This window comes from Mirounga leonina, unplaced genomic scaffold, assembly GCF_011800145.1.
Source record: "Mirounga leonina isolate KUSES-001 unplaced genomic scaffold, KU_Mleo_1.0 Mir_321, whole genome shotgun sequence".
In the NCBI taxonomy this organism is placed as follows: domain Eukaryota; kingdom Metazoa; phylum Chordata; class Mammalia; order Carnivora; family Phocidae; genus Mirounga; species Mirounga leonina.
This window is the reverse complement of record NW_023270680.1, coordinates 895,842-923,728: the sequence shown is the minus strand read 5'-3', so window position 1 is coordinate 923,728 and position 27,887 is coordinate 895,842. Positions and strand designations below refer to the sequence as shown.

The following is a 27,887-nucleotide window of genomic DNA, read 5'->3' as shown; positions in this document are numbered from 1 at the left end:
TCAGGTCATGATCCTGGAGTCCCGGGATCGAGTCCCGCATCGGGCTCCCTGCTTGGCAGGGAGTCTGCTTCTCCCTCTGACCCTACCCCCTCTCATGTGCTCTCTCTCTCTCAAATAAATAAATAAAATCTTTCAAAAAAAAAATTGAGGAGGCTAAGGAACTGTTTACACTTTACTTGAAGAGGCAAAACATTGATTCAAGGAGACTGTGGTAAGTTATAAATGTATCGAGTAACACCTACAGCAACCACTAATAAAACCATACAAAGCAATCTTTTAAAAAACACTTTAAATAAATCAAGATGGAATTTTGAAAATGTTCAAGTAACTCACAGAAAGATAAGAGAAACAGAAGATTGAGAAACAGAGGAAATAAACAAAAAATAAATAAAATGGCTGAGAAACTCTGACATCAATAATTGTCTTAAATGCAAATGATCTCAATATACTAGTTAAAAGCATAGATTAACAGAGTGGATTTAAAAAGTGTTCCAACAATATGCTATCTACAAGAAACTTACTTCAGTGAAACATAGGTAGATTGATAATAAAAGGACAGCAAAGGATGTATTTGCAAATATTAATCAAAAAAGCAGCTGTGGTGCCTGGAAGGCTCGATCGATAGAGCATGTGACTCTTGATCTCAGGGTTGTGAGTTCAAGCCCCACTTTGGGCATGGAGCCTACTTAAAAAAAAGTAGGAGTGGCTATATTAATATTAGATAAAATAGATTTCAGAGCAGAGAAAATTAGTAGAGACAGAGACATTACCTTACGATAAAGATTCAGTGCACCAGTGAGACATAATGATTTCAAACAGAAACACGTCAAAAAACAGTCTCAAAATACATGAAGCAAAAACTAATAGAGATAAAGTAGAACCTGACAAATCCACAATTATAGTTGGGGTCTTCAACACCCTCTCCTAGCAACTGACAGAACTACTAGCCAAAGCCTCGGCAAGGACATAGAAGAACTGAACAGTACGGTAAACCAACAGGATCTAGTTAATGTGTACGTAAAGACTACTGCACCCACAATAGCAAATACACTGTTTTTCCAAGTGTGCATGGAGCAGTCACCAGAGACGGACCATATTCTGGATCATAAAGCAAACCTCAAAAAACCTAGAAGAATTGAAATCATACAGAGTATATTTTCTGACTATAATGGAATCAAATTGGATGTCAGTAGTAGACAGTAGAAAATTACTAGATTCTGAAGTTAAACAATCTACTTCCAAATAATCCAAAGAGAAAGTCTCAAAGGGAATATAAAAATATAGAGTACTGAATGAAAATGAAAATTCAACATATCAAAATATGTGCCATACAGCTGAAGCCATATTATAAGATGTCAATTCTCCCCAAATTGATCTATAGAGCCAATGCAATTAAAAATACCAGCAGTCTCTTTTGAAGAAATTGACAAACTGTTTCTAAAACCCATCCGAACAATCTAACGACCTAGAATAACCAAAACAATTTTGGAAAGAGTGAGAATAGAATTCAGAAAGAGACCCAACAAAAACAGTCAGCTGATTTTTGAAAGGTGCCAAGATGAAAAAAGGGAGATTTTTTTCAAGAAATGATGCTGGACAAAATGGATATCCACACAGGAAAAAATGAACATTGATCCTTACCTCCCATCACAGAAATTCACTCAAAATGGACCATGGCCCTAATGTAAAATGTAAAGTAAAACCTAAAATCTAAAATTTCTAAAAGAAAACATAGAAGAGAATCTTTGTGAACTTGAGGTAGGCAAAGGTTACTTCAATAAAACATAAAAAAACAGGAACCGTACAAGAAATTGGGATGAAATGAACATCAAAATTTAAAATTTTTCTTCTTGAATGACATCATTCAAAAGAGAATAAAAAATGTACAGTATGGAGACTATGGTTAACAATACGATATTGCATATTGAAAGTTGCCAACACAGATCTCATCACAAGAAAAAAAAATTCTGTGTGTGATGGATGTTAACTAAACTCACTGTGGTGATCATTTTGCAATATAGACATGTATCAAATCATTCTGCTGTACTTCTAAAATTAATAAGGTGTTATATGTTAATTATGTCTCAATTTTAAAAAGGAATAAAAAGACAAGGCACAGACTTGTACAAAATATTTGCAATTCACATATCAAAGGACTTGAATCCAAAATACATTTGAAAAAATCTTAAAAATCAAAAGACAAACATCCCGATTTAAAAATGGACAAAGGACTTGAAGAGACACTTTACAAAAGAAGATATCTGGGTGGCCATTAAGCACATGAAAAGGTGCTCAAAATCATTAGTCATCAGGGAAATGCAAATTAAGGCCACAATGGTACCATTACTTACCCATTAGAATAGCTAAAATCTAAAAAGCTGACCTTGTCAAATGTTAGTAAAGATTTGGAGCAAAGGGATTCTCATACACTGCCAGAGGGTATATTAAATGGCATAGCTATCTTGAAAACATGTTGTCATTTTCTTTAAAGTTAAGCATATACCTACAGTACATTCCATCTGTCCCAAACCTAAGAGAAATAAAATATGTCCATACAAAGACTTATAATCCATATTCACGGCAGCATTGCAATTCATTAGGAGTATCTACAAACACATTAAAAATACATAATAGTGTATTTTGCTAGAGATCATACATAAAGGAAGGGAAGAAAGATATCTATCAACTCAGATTAACTACCACCTCTGACGGTAAAGGGAGTAGAAGGAAGGGGGTGAAGTCTTTAATGGTACCTATTAACATTTATTTCTGTGAAAAAACAACACTTTCTGAAATAAATATAGCAAACTATATTAAAAATTGTTAAATTTAGGTGATACATGCCTGTTTCACTATTTTCTGTATATATGCAAAATATTTTATAATTTAAAAACTGAATTGCTCTAAGACATTCTTTGCCTCTTCCAAATATTAAATGTATGGTATATTTCCCCCTTAAAATAAGGCTAATAGAGAAAATCAAAATACTTACCCGATTTTAAAAAGGTTTGGTATTCTGCAGTTTCATCTTCGTCAGGCCTTTCAAATCTTACACGTGATCTTGGGATTAGCTTGTCGTCATGGGTAATTTGCTGTTGGAATTTTTTTCCAAGGGACCAAATTAAAGCAGGCCCCTGGGGTTTCTTCTCCAAGTTGCTTACATGATTATGGTGAATATATATATACAATAGAGCTGTCCAGATCCCAAATGTCAAGGATCCATAGAATAAACACTGAAATATGACACCTCTCATTGTAAACCTAGCATTTTTGAAGGTCCATTTTTAAATTTCCTAAGTCAGAAGAATTTAAGAGAAACTATATTAGATATCTCAATGATTTATAGATCATCTACTTGGCTTAAATTCAATTTTCAGTGTCTTAAGAACAGGATCATTTTGATATGTATTTACCCATATACTTGGATGAGATAAAGTATATCTTGTTTTTTATTAGTGAAAACTCTTAAAACTGATATTCAGAAGATCACTTAACATCAAAACACATGCTTATAAAACATACACTCATTTAAAGTAATTGCCACACACTCCTGAGCCTACAGCTAAAGGAAATATAGTGAAAGCAGGTTTACTCATCCCTTATTCATGCTCAACCCATCTTGAAGTGTTAACCTAAATCTCTACTTTTAAAAATCTGATTAGACACCAATTCAAAAATATAAAAAAACACAGTTCACATGCCGGAAGGAAAGTGGGCAATGATAACTGGTCCAGCACTGATGGGACTATGAAATGGTACCACCATTTTAGCAGTTATCTAGTTCAGGGGAATTTAAGCAAATGGTATGCTGATGCATTTCTATGCCTAGGAACATGCCCTGAAGCGACTCTCACAGGTATCATGAGATCTGTGCAAGAATGTTTACTGCACAGGGGCGCCCGGGTGGCTCACCCGGTTAAGCGTCTGCCTCCAGCTCAGGTCATGATCTCAGGGTCCTGGGATGGAGTCCTGCCTGGGGCTCCTTGCTCAGCGGGGAGCCTGCTTCTCCCTCTGCCTCTGCCCCTCCCCCTGCTCATGCTCTCTCTCTCTCTCTCTCTCTGACAAATAAACAAATAAATCTTAAAAAAAAAAAAAAGAATTTACTGCAGTAATGTTTGTAGTCGAAACTACATGCAACTCAAGTTTCCCTCAATAGGAGAATTAATAAAGTGAACTATTCCCTCAACACAGGAAACAGATCAACTGGAGCTACACGTATCAATATTGTAAACACAATAACGTCGCACAAAAAACCAATCAGGGTGTGATGCATGTTTTCCATGCATATGGAAAACATGAAAAGCAGCGCAACTGTTTATGGATACACCTGTATGCAGCAAATGTTGGGGAAAACCCATGCACGCAAATGGTCCACCAAATTTAGGATGTGATTACTCCCAGGGGGGAGGGCACTGGGAATAGGGAAGGGCTCCTACTGTGTTCTTAACACTTATTTTTTTTTAATCTCTTAAGTAAATATGGCAAAATTATAAGGTTTGATAAAGCTTGATGATGTGTCCACGAGTGTTCATATTTTTCTCTATATTTCCCTTTTGTTGGAAATATTTCCTAATTTATCAAAAAGGAAAAGTCTTGAGAAGCTTCCTTTAGAGATGACAGATTGAAAATGTGTGTCTGTGCCTCTCCCTTTGACTCAATTGTGAATAAAAACAAATCTAAAAACTCCCCTGGGAAAAGAGTGGTAGAGGGAAGCTCAGTGCACTTGAGATTTCAACACAGGTTTGGAAGACTGGAAGCTGCTGGACATGAGGTAACAAGCAGGAAGCCGGAGGAAGCCAGGACCCCACGCACACAGGGAAGGGACTCTGAGGTGGAACCCCAGGGCAGCCAGGGCCCTGGAGGTGCAGGCAGGTCAGATGCAGAGTGGGGAGGCTTTGGGAAGACCACATGTTTATACACACAGCAGTCAGCTCTCTTCACCCCTCCCTGTGCCTTAAAATCAAGATGGGAGTGTGGCAATTTCTTCTCTGGAGACATGGGACTGAGGAGGCTCAGCCTCTACAGAGGGAAGGTCAGGGCTGAAGTCAAGGGGGTCCCTTGGATCCAGAGGGTTTGATCACCCTGCCCACTTCCCCATCTCACACACAGGCTCCTGGCAGCCAGGTCGCTACACCTGAGGTAGGAGACAGGAGAATTGTTCTATGGTGAGAAGATAGGTCCCCCACATTGAAATGGAGTGCCCAACAAAGCAGCCAGCCCCGTGTGTCACTTGAAGATAGCGCACCTGTGGCCGTGGTCAGAGATTCCCATCAGTGGGTTAGTGTCTCGTTTTTCAACTGGAAGAGAATGCTGTTATGCTCTGAGTTGTGTCCTTCCTAAAATCATATGTTGAAGTACTGGCTCCTAAAAAGACCCTATTTGGAGATAGGGTCTTTAAAGAGGTAACTGAGTTTAAATGAGGCCACAAGGGTGGGCTGTAATCCAACTGGACCGGTGTCCCTGTAAGAGGAGGAAGAGACACCTGGGGTGCATGCCCAGAGGAAAGGCCATCTGCAAGCCAAGGAGAGAAGCCTCAGAGGAAACCAGCCCTGCTGGCACCTTGATGTTGAACTTCCAGCCTCCAGAATGGAGGGAAATAAATTCTGTTGTTTAAGCGCCGCCTGTCCCCCACCCCCAGTCTGTGGCACTTTGTTATAAGAGCCCTAGCAAACTGATACAAATGCCAAGGATCGACCTAGGCATTTGAAGAAAGCCCCCAGAAAGAGGGAAAATACACATAGAACCAGGAAAGGGGAACAAATAAATGAGAGCTTTAAAAAAATCAAAACACTGGTTTTGATTGCTCACAGAGAGTCAAGAAGATACTACACCCATAAAACCAGGGAAGCAGGCTATGATATAGGAAACATTACAGAACAAAAAAGGGTTGCTGAAACCTAAAACATGATGGGGAAAACTAAAAAAAAATTATTGGAAGGTTGGAAAATAGTGTGAAAGGAATATTCTGGAAGGCATAACAAAATGACATAAGGGGAAACATAAGAAAAAATGGAGAGATGTGGTATTTCATTCTAGGAGGTATAACATCTAACTAGTAAAAAGAGTTCCAAAAGGTGATCAGAGAAAAATGGAGGACAGGAAATTATTAAATAAGTAATATGAATATTTCCCCCAGAACTAAAAGGGCTCACAAAATGCCCAATGCAATGAACGTAAAAGTATCCTAAAAGCTTCCAGGTGCAGAAGAAACGGTTGACATACAGGAGGAGTTTCAGAAGGATATCAAACTTCTCAACAAAAACACTGGGTTCTTATTTCTTTTAAAGATTTATTTATTTATTTGAGAGAGAGAGAGCGCACAAGCTGGAGGGAGAGAAAATCTCAGGCAGACTTCCTGCTGAGTGCAGAGCCCAATGCAGGGCTCAATCTCACAACCCTGAGATCACGAACTGAGCCGAAACCAAGAATCAGAGGCTTAACCGACTGAGCCACAGAGGTGCCCCAACACTGGGTTCTTAAAGACTATAGAGAAATGGCTTCACAATTCTAAGTTAAATGGTATTTCACCTAGAATTCTTTAGTCAAATTTTAATTAAGCTTGAGAGAAGAATAAAGATATTTTCAGATCTGTAAAGGACTCAGAAAGAATTACACTCAATGTATTCTTTTTTGGGAGACTACATGTGGATTGCAAATGCCAACAAAACAAAGAGTAAACAAAGAAGACATGGCCCAGGGTGGTGGATCCAACCCAGGAGAGAGGCAGAGATGGCCCCAGAGGGTGGCTGAGCTGGGGGGGCCCTGGAAGGCGGTTGTCCACATTGGAAGAGGCTATAGTGAACTCTGGCACTCCACCCCTCCCCAAAAATGAGATGGGTCAAAAGAATATCAGATTTGATAGATGATATGGGGTGGGGAAATGCAAGTAGATGACTTATCTGATGCTAAAAATTAAGGAATGATATTTGTAGAGTGATGTAACACACTGGCTATAGATTCATAAGGAAAATAAGATTCTAAAAAATGGAAGGCATGTAAGAAAAATGAAGTTGATATGTGAAATAAGCCAAGAAGTAGAAGCCTAAAAATATTATTTAAAATATGAAGGCAACTGTCCTACAAAATATATTAAAAGAGTTGAAAGTCATTGCTTTTGGGGAGTTGTACTGAGGATTAGGGTGGAAACTGGGCAGGGACCTGCTGACTCTATAAGATTTTGTTTTTATTTTAGGCTTTATTTTTTAATGTATGCCTTACTTTAACAAAAAATTAAAAATGGAGATTACACACAGTACCTATCAAAAGGCAACCATGCTTGTAAACACATGCATAGAGCAGCCCCTTCTCTCCCACCCCAACCCTTTAAATAACATGACAGCCTGGTGGCGGAAGAGGGAATCAAGGATATGAGTCTCCGAGCTCTCCAGTATCACCCTCTTTCTAGGAGCCTCTGGTGTGGGTCCTCTTCACGCTCTGATTCTTCCAAGTGTCTTCCTGCATCTGACCATTTTGTATTGTCTCCCATTTTTATCCGATTTCTCTGACTGGAGGAAAGAGTCTGGCTTCCAGTTTTGACCTTAGGCATGCACTAGGAACAAGCCTGCATACGCGCTCTTAGTCTTACTGCCTTTTTTTTTTTTTTTTTTTTAGAGTGATAGCACCAGAGCGGGGTGAGGGGCAGAGGGGCAGAGGGAGAAGCAGACTCCTTGCTGAGCAGGGAGCCCGATGTGGGGCTCATCCCAGGGTCCTGGGATCATGACCTGAGCCCAAGGCAGACGCTCAACCACTGAGCCCCCGGCTCTTACTGCTCTTGTTCACAGAAGAGACCATTCCTGCCCCACAGAACCCAGTACTCTCAACAAGTGCATGGCGTCAAACCACCAGGGCAGCACCTTGCCCCCAAAGAGACCCGAACACACCTGGATACATGTCTTATGCAGTGGTGCTGTGTGGTGCCCCTAGATCATACCTTGGGGCTGGGGCGCCCATTCCACCCTACTGCCCCGAGTACTGGCTCGCGGCCGCGTCCCTTCCCCACACCTACCTTTGGTGGGGCAAGCTGCTTTGCCCTAGGTTCCGCCTCCCCGAGAGAACTCGTGTTTAAAGACTGCCTTGTTTCAACTTGGGATGACTCTGAAGACCCATCCAGCCCAGAGCTGCCCATGGGACTGACTGAGGTCCCTCCTGCAACCTCATCACAGTCTAGCCTCTTTCTCTTGTGACAATAAAAGAAAATCTCCTTTAGAAGGGAGTCAGGAGGCCGCAGGGGGAGCTCTCCTGCCCAGCACTCCTTGTCAACTGCTGACCCAACAGGAAAACAGGCACCTTGTAGGGATGGTATTTTACGTATCCCAGCAAGAGGAAGGAAAGTTTCCTCCTCCCCGGCCCAGCCAATGAAGTTCTGTGACCATAGCCCAGCCAATGAGGGACAGTCACAGCTCAGCCAATGAGGAACTGTAACTACAGCCCAGCCAATGAGGGACAGTCACAGCTCAGCCAATGAGAGACTGACTACAGCCCAGCCAATGAAGGACAGTCACTGCTCAGCCAATGAGGGACTGTGATACGGCCCAAATGAACTTTTTATTACCGCCTTCTCAACATCCCCTTTATTCTGTAAAAGACCATTCTTCTGTTTGTTCTGCAGACTTGCCTAAGATTATGCTATAGCTTTCTTGTCCTGGGTTGCAAGTCTCTGCTATTCCTCAAACCCATTTTTGCTGGCAAAATAACTGGTGGTCTTATTTTTAAGGTTAACACTCTGCTTGACCCAGTTTCCTTCACTTGCAGATGTTGGCTCCCAAACCCATGCCAATAAAGTACTGCATGCAAATCTCCGTCTCTGAGCCTGTTTCCTAAGGAACTGGAGCTACAACAGTTGGTAGTGGGGGTGGTCCTGGGAAACAGACACCAAAATGGGATTTGGGGGCTGGATCACCCCTAGCCGCCTGGCCCTTAAGACCCCATTGCTGGTGGGAAGGCGGTGCTCTGACAGCCGCTGGTGGGCTGAAGCGGTGCGCTTTGTCCAACTTCACTGGTGGGGAACTGGAATGGAATACTGGTGGAAAGGAACGTTCTGGTTGGAGCATTTGAGAGATGGGGCAGGGAGTACTAAATATAAAAACCGTGGAATCGGGGGCCTGGGTAGCTCAGTCGGTTAAGTGTCTGCATTTGGCTGGAGTCATGATCTCTGGGTCCTGGGATCCTGCCTGTGTAGGGCTCCCTACTCAGCGGGGAGTCTGCTTCTCCCTCTCCCTCTGCTCCCGTTCGTGCGCTCTCTCTCTCCCAAATAAATAAAATTAAAACACACACACACACACCAAAAAAACCTGTGGGGTTAAAATGGCTGCTGTTGGATGCATTTGAGAAAGGCAATGAAAGGCTGAGGGTGATTAGTCCCCACTTGAAGGCGAACTTTCAATCTGGCCTCCTTAGCGACACATAAAGAGACACTCATCTACGTGGGAAGGGCAGAGAAAGCTGAGAACCGAGTGCAGGGCTTGGTGGTAAGGGAAGGTGGCTTCTCAGATCTGGCTCTTCTGTCCAGGGAGAGAGGGAGGCACTGAGACTCGGGATGGGGGTGTATGGGTGGAGGGCCACGGGGCCCCACCCTCTGGGCCTATAGGAATGGCCCACTCACCCCTGTTAAAGGCCAGCTCTGCTCCTTTGCTTGAGGATACTTCACAAGCAACACATGCCCTCCCTCCGGACCACCCCTCCCCCTACCCAGTCCCCTCCTGGCCACCTGATCAATAACTAGGGTCAAGTTACAGCACAGCCTGGCTGGGAAGGTGCTGGGCCCAGCTCAGGGAGGAAAGAAAGTGTCCCCAAGGAACTGCAGAACCCCCCCCCGCCCCCCCCAGGCATCAGGACTCAATGGAATCAGGGGCCTGTGCATGGGCTTAGTCCTGAGGATCCTAGATCAAGGGAGGCGGTATAAAACTGGATTGGGTGTTTATTCATATTGGAGCATTCCAAGACATAGGCTTTTACACCTGACAAATCCTCATTGCACAGTGAAGTCTCCTTGATTGGACAAATTACACTTTAAAAAAGAAATCTTTGGGGAGCCTGAGGGATTCAGTCAGTTAAGTGTCTGCTTTTAGCTCAGGTCATGATCCCAGGGTCCTGGGATTGAGCCCCTCATCGGGCTCCCTGCTCAGCGGGGAGCCTGCTTCTCCCTCTCCCTCTGCCTGCCACTCCCCCTGCTTGTGCTCTCTCTCAAATAAATAAATAAAATCTTTAAAAAATAAAAACGAAATCTTTGATTATGCAAAGAAAAAGTGTCAAATGTTTAAGAGGAGAAGGTAGCCTCTAACTGGGGGAAATGGATGGATTAAAATGAGTGGGAAGAGAATGAAGCTGGTTAACTTCTATTACCACCACTACTTCTGATAAATGTCACCTGCTGAGACTGTTTTAACTTCCACCAAACACCAAAAGCAATTAGAAACTAAGGAAGAAAGTAAGCGAGGGGAGGCACCCAAATTGAATGGACAACATATGCATGTGGGTTCATGATAGGGTTAGTGCTGGAGAAGGAAATAAATCCATATTCTCTAGGAGGATTCTATATTAAGAAAATTAAGGAAATTCTCTACATGTGAACACTTAGGAAAATTACCCTCATCCAATTTTTTTATTTTTACGAATGTAAGTTTTCTTATACTACAGTTTCTTAAAGCAGAGCTCCCCCTGGTTCTCTGGACTATGCGCCTCATCTCTCCCCCATCCCCTCCCCCCAGCCCCACCCCCACTCCCACCAAATGCACAAACACGCACATACAGGTACACACTGAAAAACCGAAACCCTAAACTAAATCTGGATTCAGTTATTGGGTTTGTTTTAAAGTGTCTTTTCAGAGTCAGAAAAACAGACTATGCTTTAGATGATGTCACAACTAAATTTTCTATAAATAATTAGATTTTCGAGAACTGAAGTCATTATAAATGCCCTGCCTACCTCTAGAGTGGCATAATCCAGCCTGGTAGCCATAACCTCTTTTTTAAAACTCAGATCTTCTCTTCTTTTTTTTTTTTTTTTTTTTAAGATTTTATTTTATTTATTTATTTGACAGAGAGAGACACAGCGAGAGAGGGAACACAAGCAGGGGGAGTGGGAGAGGGAGAAGCAGGCTTCCCGCTGAGCAGGGAGCCTGATGGCAGGGCTTGATCCCAGGACCCTTAGATCATGACCTGAGCTGAAGGCAGACGCTTAACAACTGAGCCACCCAGGCGCCCCAAAACTCATATCTTCTTAATCCTAATCCCCAGAGCCAGCATTCCATTCAAGATTCAGTGATTTGATGTGCGGCTTCCACTGATTCCAGATGGAAGGAGCCCCCCCACGTTGTTCCCACTTTTCAAGACACCGAGCTCCCCCACCTACCATTAAGACATTGACTGCTCTGTAGTTGATAAACTGTCTAAGCTGAGTCACAGGTGAAATTAGGCAGGAGTCTAGGTTGAATGATCTGAAAGACGAGATATTTTTCTGAATGGCTGACTTTATAGTGCCCGGATTCTGAGCAAATAGCTGATTGTGCGGAGCTGCCCTGCCTGCGTGGTATTACACTAGATACAGCATTGGGTGTGTCACAAAGCCCTTGTGATGTCACATGGGGCATCGCCAGCAGCCAGGGGTCCCTGCCTGGAAGCTCCGAGCAGCAGGTAGAATCTGGAACTTCCAGAGTTCAAAGGGTCCTTCCAGGGAGTCTTAGAATCCTCATTCCTCAGCCAAGGAAATAGGAAAAGCCTCGTCTTGGGCAAAATCTAGGCTAGATCTCATTTTTAGCTTTTTTTTTTTTTTTAAATCAACATGAAAAAAAGAAGTTTTCAGAACACCTCAAGGGACTCAAAGATGAGCCAAAGGGTTGTTTGGCTGCCTTTTAATTTTTTACTCTGTATTACTCAATATTTAGATATTAGTACATGAGTTCAGCCAAACGCTTGTGAAATGTCTTCTTAACATGTCTGAGCAGATTTGAACTTTCCCCCACTGAGGAGGCTGACTCTGTTCAGCCTGGGACCAGACATCTGCTTCAAAGTAGGTAGGAGGCAGGGGTGGGGGTGGGGAGGGTGGGGGGGTGGGGGAGGATGAGTTGGGTTCTTCCTGGAGGACCAGGAATGAGAGAACAGAGAACATGCTAGCCGTCCAGTATTTTTCTGTAGTTATAAGGGACATAGAAGTCATGGTGCTACCCAGGGGTTGCTTAAGGGAGACAGAATAATCATGTGAGAAATTAGGGGGAGATACAAGATAAGAAGTGTATTGAGTTGCTACAGGCTGGTGTCTCGAAGAACCAAGAGTCAGGGGGCACAGTTATCAGAACCAATTCATAAGGGGGAAAGGATAATGCAACAAAAAAACCCACAAAAGGCATAGAACAAAGTTATGACCCTAGGCAGGTAGCTGGTAGGAGCTGAAGAGAGGAGGTTCGGAGGAGGAAGATGAAAATTGCAGAGGGGAAGGAATGTGGGGGAGAGAGTAAGGTGCATTTGTGACAATGATGGTCAATTCCATGGGAGTGACCAGAAAGCCTGGAACCTTCCCTATGGGTAAAAAGAAAGTAGAGGCTGAAACAGTGCATGTTTTATCTCAAATTAGCAGGCAAGTTTTATCCTAGTTGATCTTAATTAAACAAGTATAAGGAGAAACACAACAGCCCTGAGTTTTACTTTCAGTTTGAGAAGGAAAAGGGAAACATATCTTACCTTTCTTATGAGAGGTTAAAACTTCAAACTGAGAGCCAGGAAAACCATCTTCTTTCTGGGCTTGTGTCTTCTGAGGGATAAAAGCAATGCTTAAAACAAAGGGTACCAAAAAACCCCACAACAGAACAAAAAACAAAGGGCAGAGAAACAGAAATAGGGAATGCAAATCAAAAGAAAACAGGCAAAAACATTTCAGTATAAAACTTGCCAATTATTGCATACCATCCCAAGCATTTTGGGAGACTGTAAGCACTTGGAGGAGAAGGTCCCAGACTAGTCAATCTCTACGCTCCATGACGCTGTACCTAACATGGGATATGTGCTGGTCGACATTCACTAAATAAATCCTCAAGTAACGGTGACTCGTAAGACAAAGGAATTGGTAAGCAATGCCAAAATGTGAATATCTTTGGGGGTAAAAAGGAAACAGAAGAAGGAAAAAGGGAATTAAAAATTAATGCAATAATCTTAGTCTCAGCCCTGCCTGGCTCCCTCCCACCAGCCCAATTGGGCTCATTCATCTAAAAACTCTCTCCTGACTGATTCTTTGCTCCAGTGACAAAGGCCTACAAACCCTCCCCACACACTGCTCTTACCTCGAAATTCCTCCACATCCTATTGGTCAAACTCACCAACCTATGTTCTTTGTCCTAAGAACCCTTCAGAAGAATCCAGTCCCCATCCACTCTGGTTCCCAGCCATTCAAAGCATCAACTGCAACCATCCTTTGGATCTCTGTCCATCTCAGGGTCCAAATAGCATTTCCCTCAATAACCATGTAGTAAGCTTTTCCCATGGAAGTGTGCAGTTATCTTAGGCAACCCACAAGAGGGGTTGTGACTTGAGAGGTTCCCTCTAGAAATTAATGGCGCGCTGTCTTAGAGTGTGGGGGATTATTGTGGGCCCAGGGCTGGGGCTGTGGAGTTGGGGAGAAGGGAGAATCTGGTAATAAATGCCAGACAGAGAACTTCCTTTGGCTAATATCCAAGGAGGTCCATCTTATTTGGTAGATCATGTGCTGATTGCTTCTGTCACAAACCAATGTTTTGTTTATTTGATTCAAGGTTATAACACTTAGTACAAGACAAAGGAATGTGTAAGCAAGGACAAGATGTGAATACTTGGGTGTGGGGGAAGATGCTTTTTATCTTTAGGTACCTACCTCCTGGTTAAAGTAGCTAAAGGCACTGTGTCCTGAGACCTGTGGTACTCTATACCAGGGACACAAAGAAAGCATCTGTAATCCCTATCCCAGAGTGGCTCACATCTCCAGTAGGGAAGAAGACATTGTTCAAGACATTGGTTCAAATTCTATTAATAGATTTGGCCAAATGAGACCAGTTCCCCTGGATAAATAATACCAAAATTGCTTTTGGTAGATGTCTATCAATGGCCTCTTGAGTGAACAATCAGTTTCGTCTTCAATTAATTAAAAAAAACCCAAATCATAATCTTTGGTTCTGAGAGGCCAAGAATATCTGCCAAAGATGCTCTAAAGATGAGAATTACATAAATTCTAGGGCCCTAAGGTTAGTTATTCAAAATATTAATAATTTAATGAGAAATAGCCTATTTGGAGACTTCTGATGTGGGTAGCTCCGTTCACATGGAAAATAAGAATCTTGTTATACAGCATTATTCAGAATAGCTGAAACATGGAAGTAACCCAAGTGTCCATCAGTGGATGAATGAGTAGGCAAAAGGTGCTATCCACATATGATGGAATCTTATTCAGCCTTAAAAAGGAATAACGTGGGGCACCTGGGTGGCTCAGTCATTAAGTGTCTGCCTTCGGCTCAGGTCATGATCCCAGGGTCCTGGGATCGAGCCCTGCATCGGGCTCCCTGCTCGGCAGGAAGCCTGCTTCTCCCTCTCCCACTTCCCCCGCTTGTGTTCCTGTTCTCGCTGTGTGTGTCTCTCTCTCTGTCAAATAAATAAATAAAATCTTAAAAAAAAAAAAAAAAAAGGAAGGACATTCTGACACCTGCTACAATATGGATGAATTTTGAGGATATTATATTAAGTGAAATAAACCAGACATAAAAAGACAAGTACTGTATGATTTCACTTACATGTTGAGAGTAGTCAAAATCATAAAGAAAGTAGAAAGGTGGTTGCCAGGGGCTGGGGGAGGGACGGGGAGGGGTGCGGGGAGTTCTTGTTTAGTTTTACAAGATGACGAGAGTTCTGGAGATGGATGGCAGAGATGGAGATACATAATGCATTTTATACCCCTGAACTGTATACTTAAAAGTGGCTAAGATGATAAATTTTATGTCATATGTATTTCATGACACATAAAAAACTGAGGGAAAAAAGTACATGAAGTGATTTATATTCTTTGACTTATGCTAAGAAAACTACCCCCTCACCAGCTATGCTCTTGATGTGTTTTTTGAAAAGTTTTTCATTTCCATACCCACACTTTTGGCTTCCTGTCGACTTCCTGTAATGCTTGTTAACATTCACTTCTGGTTTGCTTCGACTGCTCTGTTTCGGGTGTCATTTTCTTTTTAACTAAAGCAAACATTAAAACCTCGAATATACAATGGACATATTTTTGTAAAATATATAGGCTAAAACCAAAACAAAAGCAGACAAGCACCCTAGCGTTTTTCTCCTGTAAGTAGATGTCCAAACTTCGATGAAATATCAGGCTCCATGGATTTCTGGAATACTGAAGTCCTTCTTACTTAAAATAAAAGGGGGAAGTTTCTTTAGAAACTGTGCAAAACCAAGAGACAAAACATGATGCACAGCTCTACAAGGGGCTGAGCAGAGAGCAGCTGTATAGAATACGTTTCCCTTGTCTCCTTTTCTTTCACCTCACATTTCTGTTTTTCTCTTTGTTTCCAGTCAGCTACCCAGGCTGTCACCTCTGGTAATATGGTCCTCGCCACCTCTGCAGAATATACTGTGGTATTCATACGATCACCACACTGGATTGAAGTCAGCTCGGCCAAGCACAGGGGAAAGCAGATTTCCGTCATAAAACGATCACTGATTCCTCGTAATTGAAGGGAAAGCTAATATATAATTTAAAAAAAAACAGTTTTTCCAATATAATTTTTTCTTTTTTTTTTTAAGATTTTATTTATTTTTTTGAGACAGAGAGAATGAGAGACAGAGAGCATGAGAGGGAGGAGGGTCAGAGGGAGAAGCAGACTACCCGCCGAGCAGGGAGCCGGATGCGGGACTCGATCCTGGGACTCCAGGATCATGACCTGAGCCAAAGGCAGTCGCTTAACCAACTGAGCCACCCAGGCGCCCTCCAATATAATTTTCTAACAGGGATGTGTTTTCCCCCCGTAGGTATCTGGATGTCTTAATTTCTGTTTTTCTCCCTTCTTACCCCCGGTTCATTTTATTGCTTTTCCTTACTAATACATTCGTGTTACGTATGCTCTTGTGTATGTATGCTGACTTTCATAATTTAAAAAATTAAATGCAAATATCTTCTCCCATTCTGTGGGTTGCCTCCTTGCTTTGTTGACTGTTTCCTTTGCTGTGCAGAAGATTTTTATTTTGATGAAGTCCCAGTAGTTCATTTTTGCTTTTGTTCCACTAGCCTTTGGAGATGAATCTTGAAAGAAGTTGCTGTGGCCGATGTCAAAGAGGTTACTGCCTATATTCTCCTCTAGGATTTTGATAGATTCCTGTCTCACATTGAGGTCTTTGATCCATTTTGAGTTTATTTTGTGTATGCTGTTAGAGAATGGTCAGGTTTCATTCTTCTGTATATAGCTGTCCAATTTTCACAGCACCATTTATTGAAGAGACTACAGATAAAGGGCTGGTATCCAAGATCTATAAAGAACTTCTCAAACTCAATACCCAAAAAACAAATAATCAAGTAAAAAAATGGGCAGAAGACATGAACAGACACTTCTCCAAAGAAGACATACAAATGGCTAACAGACACATGAAAAAATGTTCATCATCATTAGCCATCAGGGAAATTCAAATCAAAACCACATTGAGGTACCACCTTACACCAGTTAGAATGGCAAAAATTGACAAGGCAAGAAACAACAAATTTTGGAGAGGTTGTGGAGAAAGGGGAACCCTCTTACACTGTTGGTGGGAATGCAAGTTGGTACAGCCACTTTGAAAAACAGTGTGGAGGTTCCTCAAAAATTTAAAAATAGAACTACCCTATGACCCAGCAATTGCACTACTGGGTATTTACCCCAAAGACACAGATGTAGTGAAAAGAAGGGCCATATGCACCCCAATGTTCATAGCAGCAATGTCCGCAATAGCCAAACTGTGGAAAGAGCCGAGATGCCCCTCAACAGATGAATGGATAAAGAAGATGTGGTCCATATATACAATGGAATGTTACTCAGCCATCAGAAAAGATGAATACCCAACTTTTACATCAACATGGATGGGACTGGAGGAGATTATGCTAAGAGAAATAAGTCAAGCAGAGAAAGTCAATTATATGGTTTCACTTATTTGTGGAACATAAGGAATAGCATGGAGGACATTAGGAGAAGGAAGGGAAAAATGAGGTGGGGGGGAATTGGAGGGAGAGACGAACCATGAGAGACTATGGACTCCGAGAAACAAACTGAGGGTTCTAGAGGGGAGGGAGGGGGATGGGTTAGCCCGGTGATGGGTATTAAGGAGGGCACGTACTGCATGGAGCACTAGGTGTTATATGAAAACAATGAATCATGGATCACTACATCAAAAACTAATGATGTATTGTATGGTGAATAACATAACATAATAAAATAAAAAAAAGAATTTCCATCGAATTTTATCAAACGCTAAAAAAAAAAAAATTTAAATGGTGGATCCTTTCTTCTCTCTTTCAGCTCTCAGCAACCAGATGGACAGGCTGCTGTGGGAGGGGCGTCTCCCTCCATCCCTCTCTACCCTAGGGGCGGCGGGGGGGGGGGGGGGGGGGGGCGGGACTCTTTACAGGTGTTTGCACACAGCTCTGGGTCAGGTTTAGTGCCGCTTTGCAGCTTGTTATCTTGTGGCCTCGGGCAGATTCCTGGACTGCTCTGGTTTCTTGTAAACAGGCCAATGCCTGCCTCAGAAGACTGTTGTCATCACTAAAGGAGAACGTTCTCGCTAAGGCGGCTAATATGACTAACACGGTGCTCAGTTAGTGGTGGGGATTGCTCCTGCCACCTGGCAGATGAGAGAGAGACAGGAAGGTAGGGGGCTGTAAATAGTGCGATCCTTTCGAGAGCTACTTGGCAATACGGAGAAAAGTTGCACATGTGCACCAAACATGATGACCCAGCAATCTGCCCTTAGGATGTACCCTAGAGAAATACACAGGAGGCGAGTTAAGAATGCTGGGTACGACCTTGCTTGTTGTGGGGAAAATTCAAAACAACCTAATAAACCAGATAAAGGAATCGGTAAATATACCGTGGTATTCATACGATCAGCAATATACGGGAGAGGGGTGCCTGGGGGCCTCAGTCGGTTCAGCGTCTGCCTTTGGCTCAGGTCAGGATCCCAGGGTCCTGGGATCGAGCCCCACATTGGGCTCCCTGCTCCGTGGGAAGCCTGCTTCTCCCTCTCCCACTCCCCCCTGCTGTGCTCTCTCTCACGCGCACACTCTCTCTCAAATAAATAAATAAAATCTTAAAAAAAAATAGACGGGAGGAAAATGAGAGAAAAGGAATAACAAGGATACACTTTACCTGTATTACACTGAAGGGGAAGAACAAATTGTAAAGAAGACACCCAGTGTGATAGCATCCCTCATGAAGTTGAGAAGGTGAAAAACAATAGTTTGTACCGTCTTGACACACATGTATGTAGGGAAATATAAAAATATGTGCGGGAGTGATGAATACCAATTCAGAGTAACTGTTACCTGAGGGAGGAGGCGTGTGCAGAAAGGGAGGGTACACAGGGGCCCAACTTTTCTATTTTAGTTAAAAAAAAAAAAAGATTTACAGTACATATGCAGCAAAATAAGATTTCATAAAGCTGGTGTGGGGGTGCATGGGTATTTTCATATTCTTTACATACTTTTTATAGATTTATCACATTTCATAATAAAAACAATGAAAGGTCCCAATCAACTCACAGGATTCACAGAAATTGATTCCTTATCATCTACGAGATTCTTCATCCCATCTGTTAGATATAATTGGTGTGTTTTATTCGTCGATGGCCCACAAGAGGGAGATCTAGAACAATTCAGCAACCAGATGTGTAGCTATATAAACTTCTATGAGGACGCACAGCATCTTGGGCAGCTTTGCTGGAGCTCCTCTGGCTGAGGCAGGGCACTTTTAACACGCTCAGAAATCTACACAGCAACCACTCGTGGTAAAGAAGACACATCGCAGGATGCGGCGGTAAACCAAACAGTGTTTAAAACATGCGATTTCATGAGATGGTTGCAGAGAATGAAGCACAGGGCAGCAAGAGGAAAATAGATCAGTGGGGTGCAGAAGCAGGGGGGACACACGGTGTCCTTGGGAGCCTGTGGCCAGGCGCTGGGGGGCTGCTACCCTGGAACAGCACGGGAAACCAGAAACTCCTGCTGTTTATTCATGGAACACCGAGAAATACCGACATAGCTATTCTTGTCACTGTAGCTACAGAAGTCCAAGTGGTGATAAACACATCCGTCTTATGGCTGTGATTGAAACTTTCCGTTAGGAGCACCCCCTCAAAGACATAAAGTGCGTATAGTGATTTGCAAGCTTTTCTATTAATATTTCTGTTACTTATTAATTTTTTAAAAAGATTTATTTATTTATTTATTTTAGAGGGGGAGGGGCAGGGGGGAAGAGAGAGGGAAAGAATCTCAAGCAGACTCCCTGCTGAGCATGGAGCCCAATGTGGGGCTCAATCCCAGGACCCTGAGACCTGAGTCGAAATCAAGACTTGGATGCTTAACTGACTGAGCCACCCAGGCACCCCTCTGCTACTTATTCATTTTTTATTTTTTTAAAGATTTTATTTATTTATTTTGACAGAGAGAGACACAGCGAGAGAGGGAACACAAGCAGGGGGAGTGGGAGAGGGAGAAGCAGGCTCCCCGCTGAGCAGGGAGTCCGACGTGGGGCTTGATCCCAGGACCTTGGGACCATGACCTGAGCCGAAGGCAGACGCTTAATGACTGAGCCACCCAGGCGCTCCTACTTATTCATTTTTAAAATCAGGTGCCAAAGGTTTTATTAAAAATTGTGGAGGATACATAAATTAGGAATAGTCATTGGTATCTCTGTGAACTTGAAAGAAACTGCCATTACTTTTGGCCATTATTATTAATGCTTCTTCACCTCTGGGTGGGGACCTCCTAGTCTACCTCAGTAGCAATCTTATCTCCAGGAGCAAGCACCGTGCCTGATACATCACTGGCACTCAGAAAATGTTTGTTGAATTAATTCTATAGCCAAGTGTTCATTGGCAGACGAATGGAGAAGCAAAGTGCGGTCTATACACACATGGAATAGTATCCAGCCTTCGAAAGGAAGGTGCAGGAACATGGATGAAGCTTGAGGACGTGCTGCTATGTGCAATAAGCCAGTCACAAATGCTGTGTGATTGCACTCATATGAGGTACCTAGAGACAGAAAATTCTTAGAGACAGAGAGTAGAAGGGTGGCTGCCGGGGATGGGGGAGGGGAATGGGGCATTAGTGTTTCATGGGGACAGAGTTATAGTTTGGGAAGATGAAAAGGTTCTGGAGAAGGATGGTGGTGATGGTTGCACAACAGTGTGAATGTACTTAACACTACCAAACTGCACAGTTAAAAGTGGTTAAAATGGTAATTTCATGTATATTTTATAACGATTTAAAAATAAATATGGAAAGATGAATGCTATGGAGAGAAACAACTGGGGAGAGTCAAATTCTTCTGTTCAGGTAAAACACGCCGTGTTCCATCCAGGAAAGGCTCTGGATGGTTCTAAACTAGGGAAGTGGGTCATCCTGGCCCACTAGAGGATGGAGCTGAGCTGCAAAGCAGTGTGATTTGGAGCTTGTCGAGCTGTCTCCTCACTGGGCCCTTCCGGGGGGAGGTGCGGACAGGCTGAAGCTGCGCTCCCCTCTAAACTCAGGAAGCTGAGTCTGGCTCCGGGTCCAATCACGTCTGGTCCTGCCTCCCCCCAAACATGGCCCCTTCGGGGTTATCACCAAGAGACGCTGTGACCAACAGAAACCAAAGAGGAAACGTGAGAAACCGCCCAGTGATTCAAAGTGTCCCAGGTAAGTGGGGTCACAGAAGCCACCGAGCGGCCCGAGGCGCAGTGAGGGAAAAACAGTGAGGTCTTTGTGCTGAGGTCCCGGAGTGCAGCTTCCTTCCCTGCCGCCCAAACTCAGCAGGGCACAAGTTTGAAGGTGCACAGAACACTGCTCCCACCTGAGAAACAGTGGGTAAAAGGGAAGAAAAAGCAAGGGGAAAGAAAACCACCACAGGAAGAGTGCAAATCGAGCATCTCTGAATTTGCAAAAACAGAAGGTGGATTCTGCAGCCCATACGTGAGTGACTTGGATGTTGGTTCCAAGCAAGCTCTTAGATCGAGGTTCTAGGAGAGTAAACAAAGGGCCTCTTCAAAGGAAGATTTATCATGGGGAGAGATCCTGCTCCTCCAGAATTTCTCAGAAAAAGGCTCCCAACTGCCCAATTCATCAGTAAAGGGTTTTTGTTACACAATCATATAGTAACTATGATCTGAGAGCTGACTTTTGTCCCACAAGTCCGGCTAACGCCCCGTGAGATAACAGAACATATATATATTGGTCTCTGCCTCAGGTTCCTGGCACAGAGCTCCCTAAACCCTTGTAACTTCCTAAGTGATAAGAACACCAGCAGCATCTTTTGTTATAATATTTGGTCTTTGGCCCTGGCTTCTGACACAGAACTCCTAAATTCCTTGGAATTCCCTGGGTGATGGCAGTCGTTGGAAGCTTGGCATTTTCAGCCCTGCCTCCCACTCTCCTGAGAGGGACGAGGGGCTGGACATGGACTTAGTGATCTATCACACTTATGTGATGAAGCCTCCATAAAACCCCCAGAGTATGGGGTTCAGAGAGCTCCTGGGGTGGTGAACACATGCAGATTTGGGGAGAGCGCTCAGAAGCTAAAATGTTTCTAAAACACACCCAGACAGGGACGCCTGGGTGGCTCAGTCAGTAAGAAGTCTGCCTTTGGCTCAGGTCAGGATCCCAGTGTCCTGGGATCGAGGCCCACGTCGGGCTCCTTGCTCAGCGGGAAGCCTGCCTCTCTCTCTGCTTGTGATCTCTCTCTCTCTGACAAACAAACAAGTAAATAATTATCTTTTTAAAATAAATAAAACACACTAGACAGAGAAGAGGGACAGTGTCTGGCTGCCTTTAGAGGATGGGCTTCCTACTGGGGGTGGGGCATCTCCACCAAGACATTAGCTACCGGAAACCAGGAGTGAGCCTCAGAAAGCAGTCAGCCCCACCCCTCTCCGTGCGCCTAGCTGGCTCGCTCTCTGCAATGTAGTTCACGGTACAGGAAGAAAGCACAGACTCTCAACTGAGACAGGCTGTGCCTGTGAATTCGGGTGCCAGCACTTACTAATTACATGGCCCTGGGAAAGTTAACTACCCCCACTAAGCCTCCGTTCCCTTCCTTTGTCAAACTGGGATGATGTGACTTTTATCATGTGGCTGGGGCCCCAAGAATGAAGTAGGTCTTAGTAGAAGGTTTTCATTCATTGATTGGTGTTTAAGAACCCACAGTGTACCAGGTCAGCGATTGGCTTCACAGATGTTTCTTTTTCTCTTCGTCTAAGCCAGGGAGAAAGGGATTTGCTCAGCACTATCCTGTAGGAGGATGATAAAAGTCTTTTGCTCCGATATTGGTTCTATTGCATTGATACTGATATTTATATGTGTGTGTGTGTGTGCATAAATACATATACCAATATATATGTGTATATATACACGTATACACTTGTATATCCTATGGTATTATACTATAACCTGGTTTCCATCAAGGATTTGTATCGTTTCAGAAAAAAACAACAACGGGATAGTAAAAAATGGTGCATTCATTTAAATACCCTTATGCTCTGCTGGTGGCAATGCCAATTAGTAAAATGGTCCTGAAATGCACTTTATTATATCAGGAGTCTTTTTTTTTTTTTGTAAGATTTTATTTATTTATTTGAGAGAGAGAATGAGATAGAGAGAGAGAGCATGAGACAGGGGAGGGTCAGAGGGAGAAGCAGACTCCCTGCCGAGCAGGGAGCCCGATGCGGGACTCGATCCTGGGACTCCAGGATCATGACCTGAGCCAAAGGCAGTCGCTTAACCAGCTGAGCCACCCAGGCGCCCTATATCAGGAGTCTTAAAATCTTTAAGTATTTTGGCCACTTCTAGAAATTGATCTTAAGGAAATATTGAAATTTTTTTAAAAGATTGTTTTAAAAAGAGTTTATTTTTTAATTTTTTAAAAGATTTATTTACTTGAGAGAGAGGGAGAGCAAGAGAGAGAGAGCATGAGGGGTGGGGGGTGTAGGGGTAAAGGGAAAGGGAGAAGCAGACTCCCCGTTGAGCAGGGAATCCAACCTGGAGCTCTATCCCAGGACCCCGGGATCAGGACCTGAGCCAAAGGCAGATGCTTAATCAACTGAGCCACCCAGGCGCCCGTTAAAAAGAGTTTATTAAAGCCATTATTTATAATGGCTAAATCTGGAAAATGCCCACATTTAGAACCATGAAGAGAGAAGATAAGTAAATAATAGGAAATGATATTAAGTGAAAACTCAGGACACAAACTGTGTCTACAGTATGACTGCACGTATGTAATGATATTAGCTGTACACTTGTCGGAAAAAAGACTGGAAATACATGCATCCAAATGTTACCAATCATGGTGGAATTATAGGTGAATATTATTTTCAAATTCTGCAAGTTTACTTTTATCAAAGAAAATATAAACATAAAGCTAAAACAACAGAAAACAGTTTCTGTAAGAGAGGTAAGAAACTTCCAGTGCCTTCCTGCATGTCAACCCCCCAGCCGTTTTTGGTCTACATCCTGTTTGATCTTACCGAGTAAGCATTTGACTCTGTTGACCAGCCTATCTTCTAGAAATCCTTTTCCTTTGACTTCCGCAGCACTGGGCTCTGCAAGAGAGAGTGCTGTGATCGATCAGCAAGGCCTGCTACAGGCAGGGGAAGGGAGGTGGGGACACGCATGCTACACATCTGCTGTCTTTGCTTTAGCTACTTTCCCCTTAATCTCCTATCCTCACATCACTCACCATATCTACGCTAATGAATCCAGCCCCAAATCCCAGTATCTTTCATTCCCTCACCTTCCATGCCCATCTCTTCAACTTCCTATGTTCTTGACGTCAGGCATCTTGAACTTAACAAACTGAATTGGTTTTCTTCTCCTATAAACAAAGTAAATAATGTCACTCACCTGCTTCCAACCTCGTTGCCTCCCTTGGACTGCAGGATAAAGATCTAAAGTTTTAGAATCACCCAGGAAGACCTCTGCAGCCTGCTCCGACCTCACACGCCATCCCAGCTCCTGGCCCACATGCCCCCTTGTTCTAGCCATTGCAGTGAATATCCCACAGCCGACACCCCGTTTGGGGCCTTGAACTCCAGTGGTATTTGCTCATTGGAATCTCCTTGTGAAACATCTGCTCCCCCAGCTCCCAGGTCACTAAGAAAGGACATTCCAGGAAGTGTGGGTGCCTATGACAAGCATAACAACCTTGGTCTTTGGGTCTGAGCTGCTCTTTTCTTGTGAGCTCGTGGAAAAGGAAAATAGCCCATTCCTCCACCAGCATGCATCAAAGTCTCAATGTACTTACACCTTAAAAAAAAGTGACACCTTGTGTATGAAAATGGCTTTCAACTGCAGATTATCATTGTGAAGGAAGAGTTTTAGCTTATTAATTATAAAATAATTGAATATGACTACAGCATGACTTATCCTGACCCCTGTGTGTCAGGGGACAAGTCCAGGGTCATCGATGCATAGAGATCAGCACCCCAATGTCCTCGTTGGGGTGTGCTACACACTGAATATTTGTGTCCCTCCAAAATTTATATGTTGAAACTGAGTCGGCAATATTAAATTAGATGCCTCTTGAATGTAGATTTCAGTATTTCTCTGGCACTAACTTTATCCCAATGTGATGGTATATGGACATAGAGCATTTGGGAATGATTAGGTCATGAGGGTGGACCCCTCATGAATGGGATTAGTGCCCTTCTAAAACAGACCCCAGAGAGCTCCCTCTGCCTTTCTACTGTGGGAGGACACACCAGGCAATGGGCATGCACCAGACACTGAATGGGCTGGTGCCCTGATTTTGGACTTCTAGCCTCCAGAACTATGAGAAAGAAATTTCTGTTGTTTATAAGCCACTCAGTCTATAATATTCTGTTATAGCAGCTCAAGTGGACTAAGACAGGGCAAGTTTTCACCTGTCATTATTCCTTGAGCAGCCTAAGCTGGATTAGGCACCCCAGTTCCACCCTCTCTCCTGTCCAGACCTGTAGGATATGGAAAAATTAACCAATGGAAGTAGGAATGCTGTATGAGACAAAGAGATTGGCTGAAGACTGTAGACCCTCCACCCTATTTGCCCTGTACATCAAAGCAAACCGCATCTTCCCAGGTCCTCCAGAGAAGGACTGCCTGTCTCACAAGGGAAGGTCACCTTCCTAGTGGCCCAGAGCCTACAAGAAGCTCCTGTCTCTAGGACACCAAGCCAGGGTAGCCTTAGCATGGACTGATTAAAGGCAACAGAGATTTCAAAAACCAAGACACCATCATGGCAGTGGGTTCAGCCCCTGATCTGCCTTTACCCCCCTGGCTGCCAATTTATTATCTCCAGGTAGAGAGTGAATGGAGGGTAATTCTACCTGGTTGTGGTGCTGATGGCTCAGATTACTGTATCTTCAGTGATTCAGATAGCTCCTCAAGATCTATTTGTCAAAAGCATGTGTTCAAGAGGTTAGTCTCAAAGGAGCTCTCAAACCACCTGGGGCTTTGACAAAGTCAAATAAGAGTTGCTCTCATCTATTAAGCTCTTGTGTGCTAGGCATTGTGCTAAGCACTGTATTAATTAATACTTCACAATTAGTGTGGACAATTAATGTCTCAAGAATCATCCCAACGTTCAGTGGCTTAAAACAATGGCTATTCAATCAGGTGTCATAATTCTGTGGGTTGACTAGACTCACCTGGGCATTCTGTCCCACCTGGGGGCTGGCCTGGCTGGCCCATTGGGCTGGGGCCCCGGCATGCACAGCTGGAAGGCCAGGCTGAGCTGGGATTCTGGGGTGGCAGGCCCTCTTTCTCTTCTCCCTGCCTCTCCATGTAGATTCTTCTCATGGGCTTGCTAGTAGGCAACCTGACCTCTTCCATGATGGCTCAGAGCTCCCCAAAGCATAAAAGAGGAGGCCACCAGGTCTTCCTCTGGCTTAGAGTTGGAACAGCACAGCACCACTCCTGCTGTTTTCTGCTCCTAAGTGGGTCCCTGAAGTGGAGTGGGAGGACCACACAGGGCATGGGAAATGGGAAGACGGTGTCCACCCAAGGAACCAAGGTACAGATGGATGTGGTCACTTGAGTTCACGCAGCTCCTGCCAAGATTCAGGATTCAAACTCAGGTCAGCCTAACTTCAAACCTACATTCCCGATTCCTGTTAGACTGGTCATGAAGGAGGGGTAGAGGCAAAACCAGTGTCAAGAAAGCAAACAGCCACCGAGCACTAAGGTTCCCAGGTGATGTTGGGTCAACTTTCAAAATAGATTTTAGTTATGCTCAGAGAAACAAGAAAGAGCGCCCCCTCTCCCCGAGACAGATGGTGAAATTTAACAGATGAAAACACAGAGCTGCTGAACTCATTTGGTCTCTATTCTATCAGGGATCATGGTCTCCAAAGCATGGAGGGCAGAACCAACAGTGGCCAGAGAGAGGCTGCACTATGCATTAGACTTTGGGTCAGGAGACCTGAGGTTTGCCCTGCCCAGCTGCTGTAACGGGAGGGAACCACACACACCCTCTGAGCTTGTGTCCTCGTCTCTAAGAGGGGATGACAAAAACAAGCACACAGGTTGCTCAGAAGGTTAAACATGATATCATGAGGATTAATAGGTGGCACGGATCTAGCACTGCATCTTAAGTTTTATGGGAGCGATCACGGGACTTTGAACATACTAAATTCTGGAGGGCTAGAAAAGTATATGGAAGACATTGGTGAATGTCTGACGTGCTTGAAAGAAGTGGGAAACAGCAGAAGCAACAATAGTCCTGAGCTCCGAAAAGCAGAAGCTATTTCCAGAAAATAGAGGCCAGTACATTTGATTTTGACCCTGGACAAGATTCTAGAAGAAACTTTCAAAAAACATAAATCATGATACAACCCTAAAATGGAAAACTATGCAATTGTTAAAAATTATGTTGTAAAAGCATCTTTAATGACAAGGAAGAATATTCTCAAAACAGCAAATTGTAAAAGTGATGGCAGAACAGTATGTATCTACAATTGCCTTAATTTGGTTGAAAAAGTTCTAAGCGCATCTCTGATGAACACCACCGAGGAGGTCTTCCTTTGATGCTCTAGGAGCTCCTTCTACAGGGTCCTTTGCTGGCCCCCCTCCTCATCTCCCTAACGTGACCACTTGGCTCACTCAGGGCCCAGCTTGAGCCTTCTCTCTCCTTGGGCGGCCTCATCTTTCCCATGATTTTAAACACGTCCAGATGCCAAGGACATTGTGTACATGGATACCCACGCTCTTTTCTGCTTTCCAGGCTGGCACACCCAGCTGCCTGCCCTTACGCTACATCTCCACTTGGCTGTCTTTCAGTATTCCAAAACACTGGAGATAAAATGGAATTCTAAAGAAGTTCAAGTAACCCACAAGAAGATCCAAAAAGAGAAACAGGAATGAGGAACTGGATCTCTCATCCATTGCTGGTGGGAATGCCAAATGGTAGCCACGAATTACCAGGACCAAATGGCCAGTCTGGAAAACAGTTTAACAGTTTCTGACCAAACCAAACATGCACTTACCATATGACCTTAGGCATTCATCCATGAGACATTAAAATTTATGTTCACACCAGAACTTATATGTGAAGGTTCATAGCAGCTTAATTCATAATAGCAAAATACTGGAAACAACCCAATGTTCTTTTACGGGTGAATGGTTGGATAAGCTCTGGGACATTTGCATAGTGGAATATTCCTCCGTAATAAGGATTGAACTACTG

At 43.5% G+C, this 27,887-nt stretch overlaps 1 protein-coding gene across 1 annotated transcript in view; it reads right to left on the bottom strand.

The window, feature by feature from the left end:
* GALNTL5 (polypeptide N-acetylgalactosaminyltransferase like 5) overlaps window positions 1–27,887 on the bottom strand; it is a 111,652-nt gene that overhangs the window by 40,599 nt on the left and 43,166 nt on the right. Inside the window, exons 6-8 of the mRNA XM_035029847.1 lie at window positions 23,695–24,041; window positions 12,676–12,745; window positions 2,993–3,293 (exon numbers count right to left, since the gene is read on the bottom strand). Coding sequence (XP_034885738.1) covers window positions 2,993–3,254 — 262 coding nt within the window. The 5' untranslated portion in view covers window positions 3,255–3,293; window positions 12,676–12,745; window positions 23,695–24,041. The remainder of the gene's footprint in view (window positions 1–2,992; window positions 3,294–12,675; window positions 12,746–23,694; window positions 24,042–27,887) is intronic.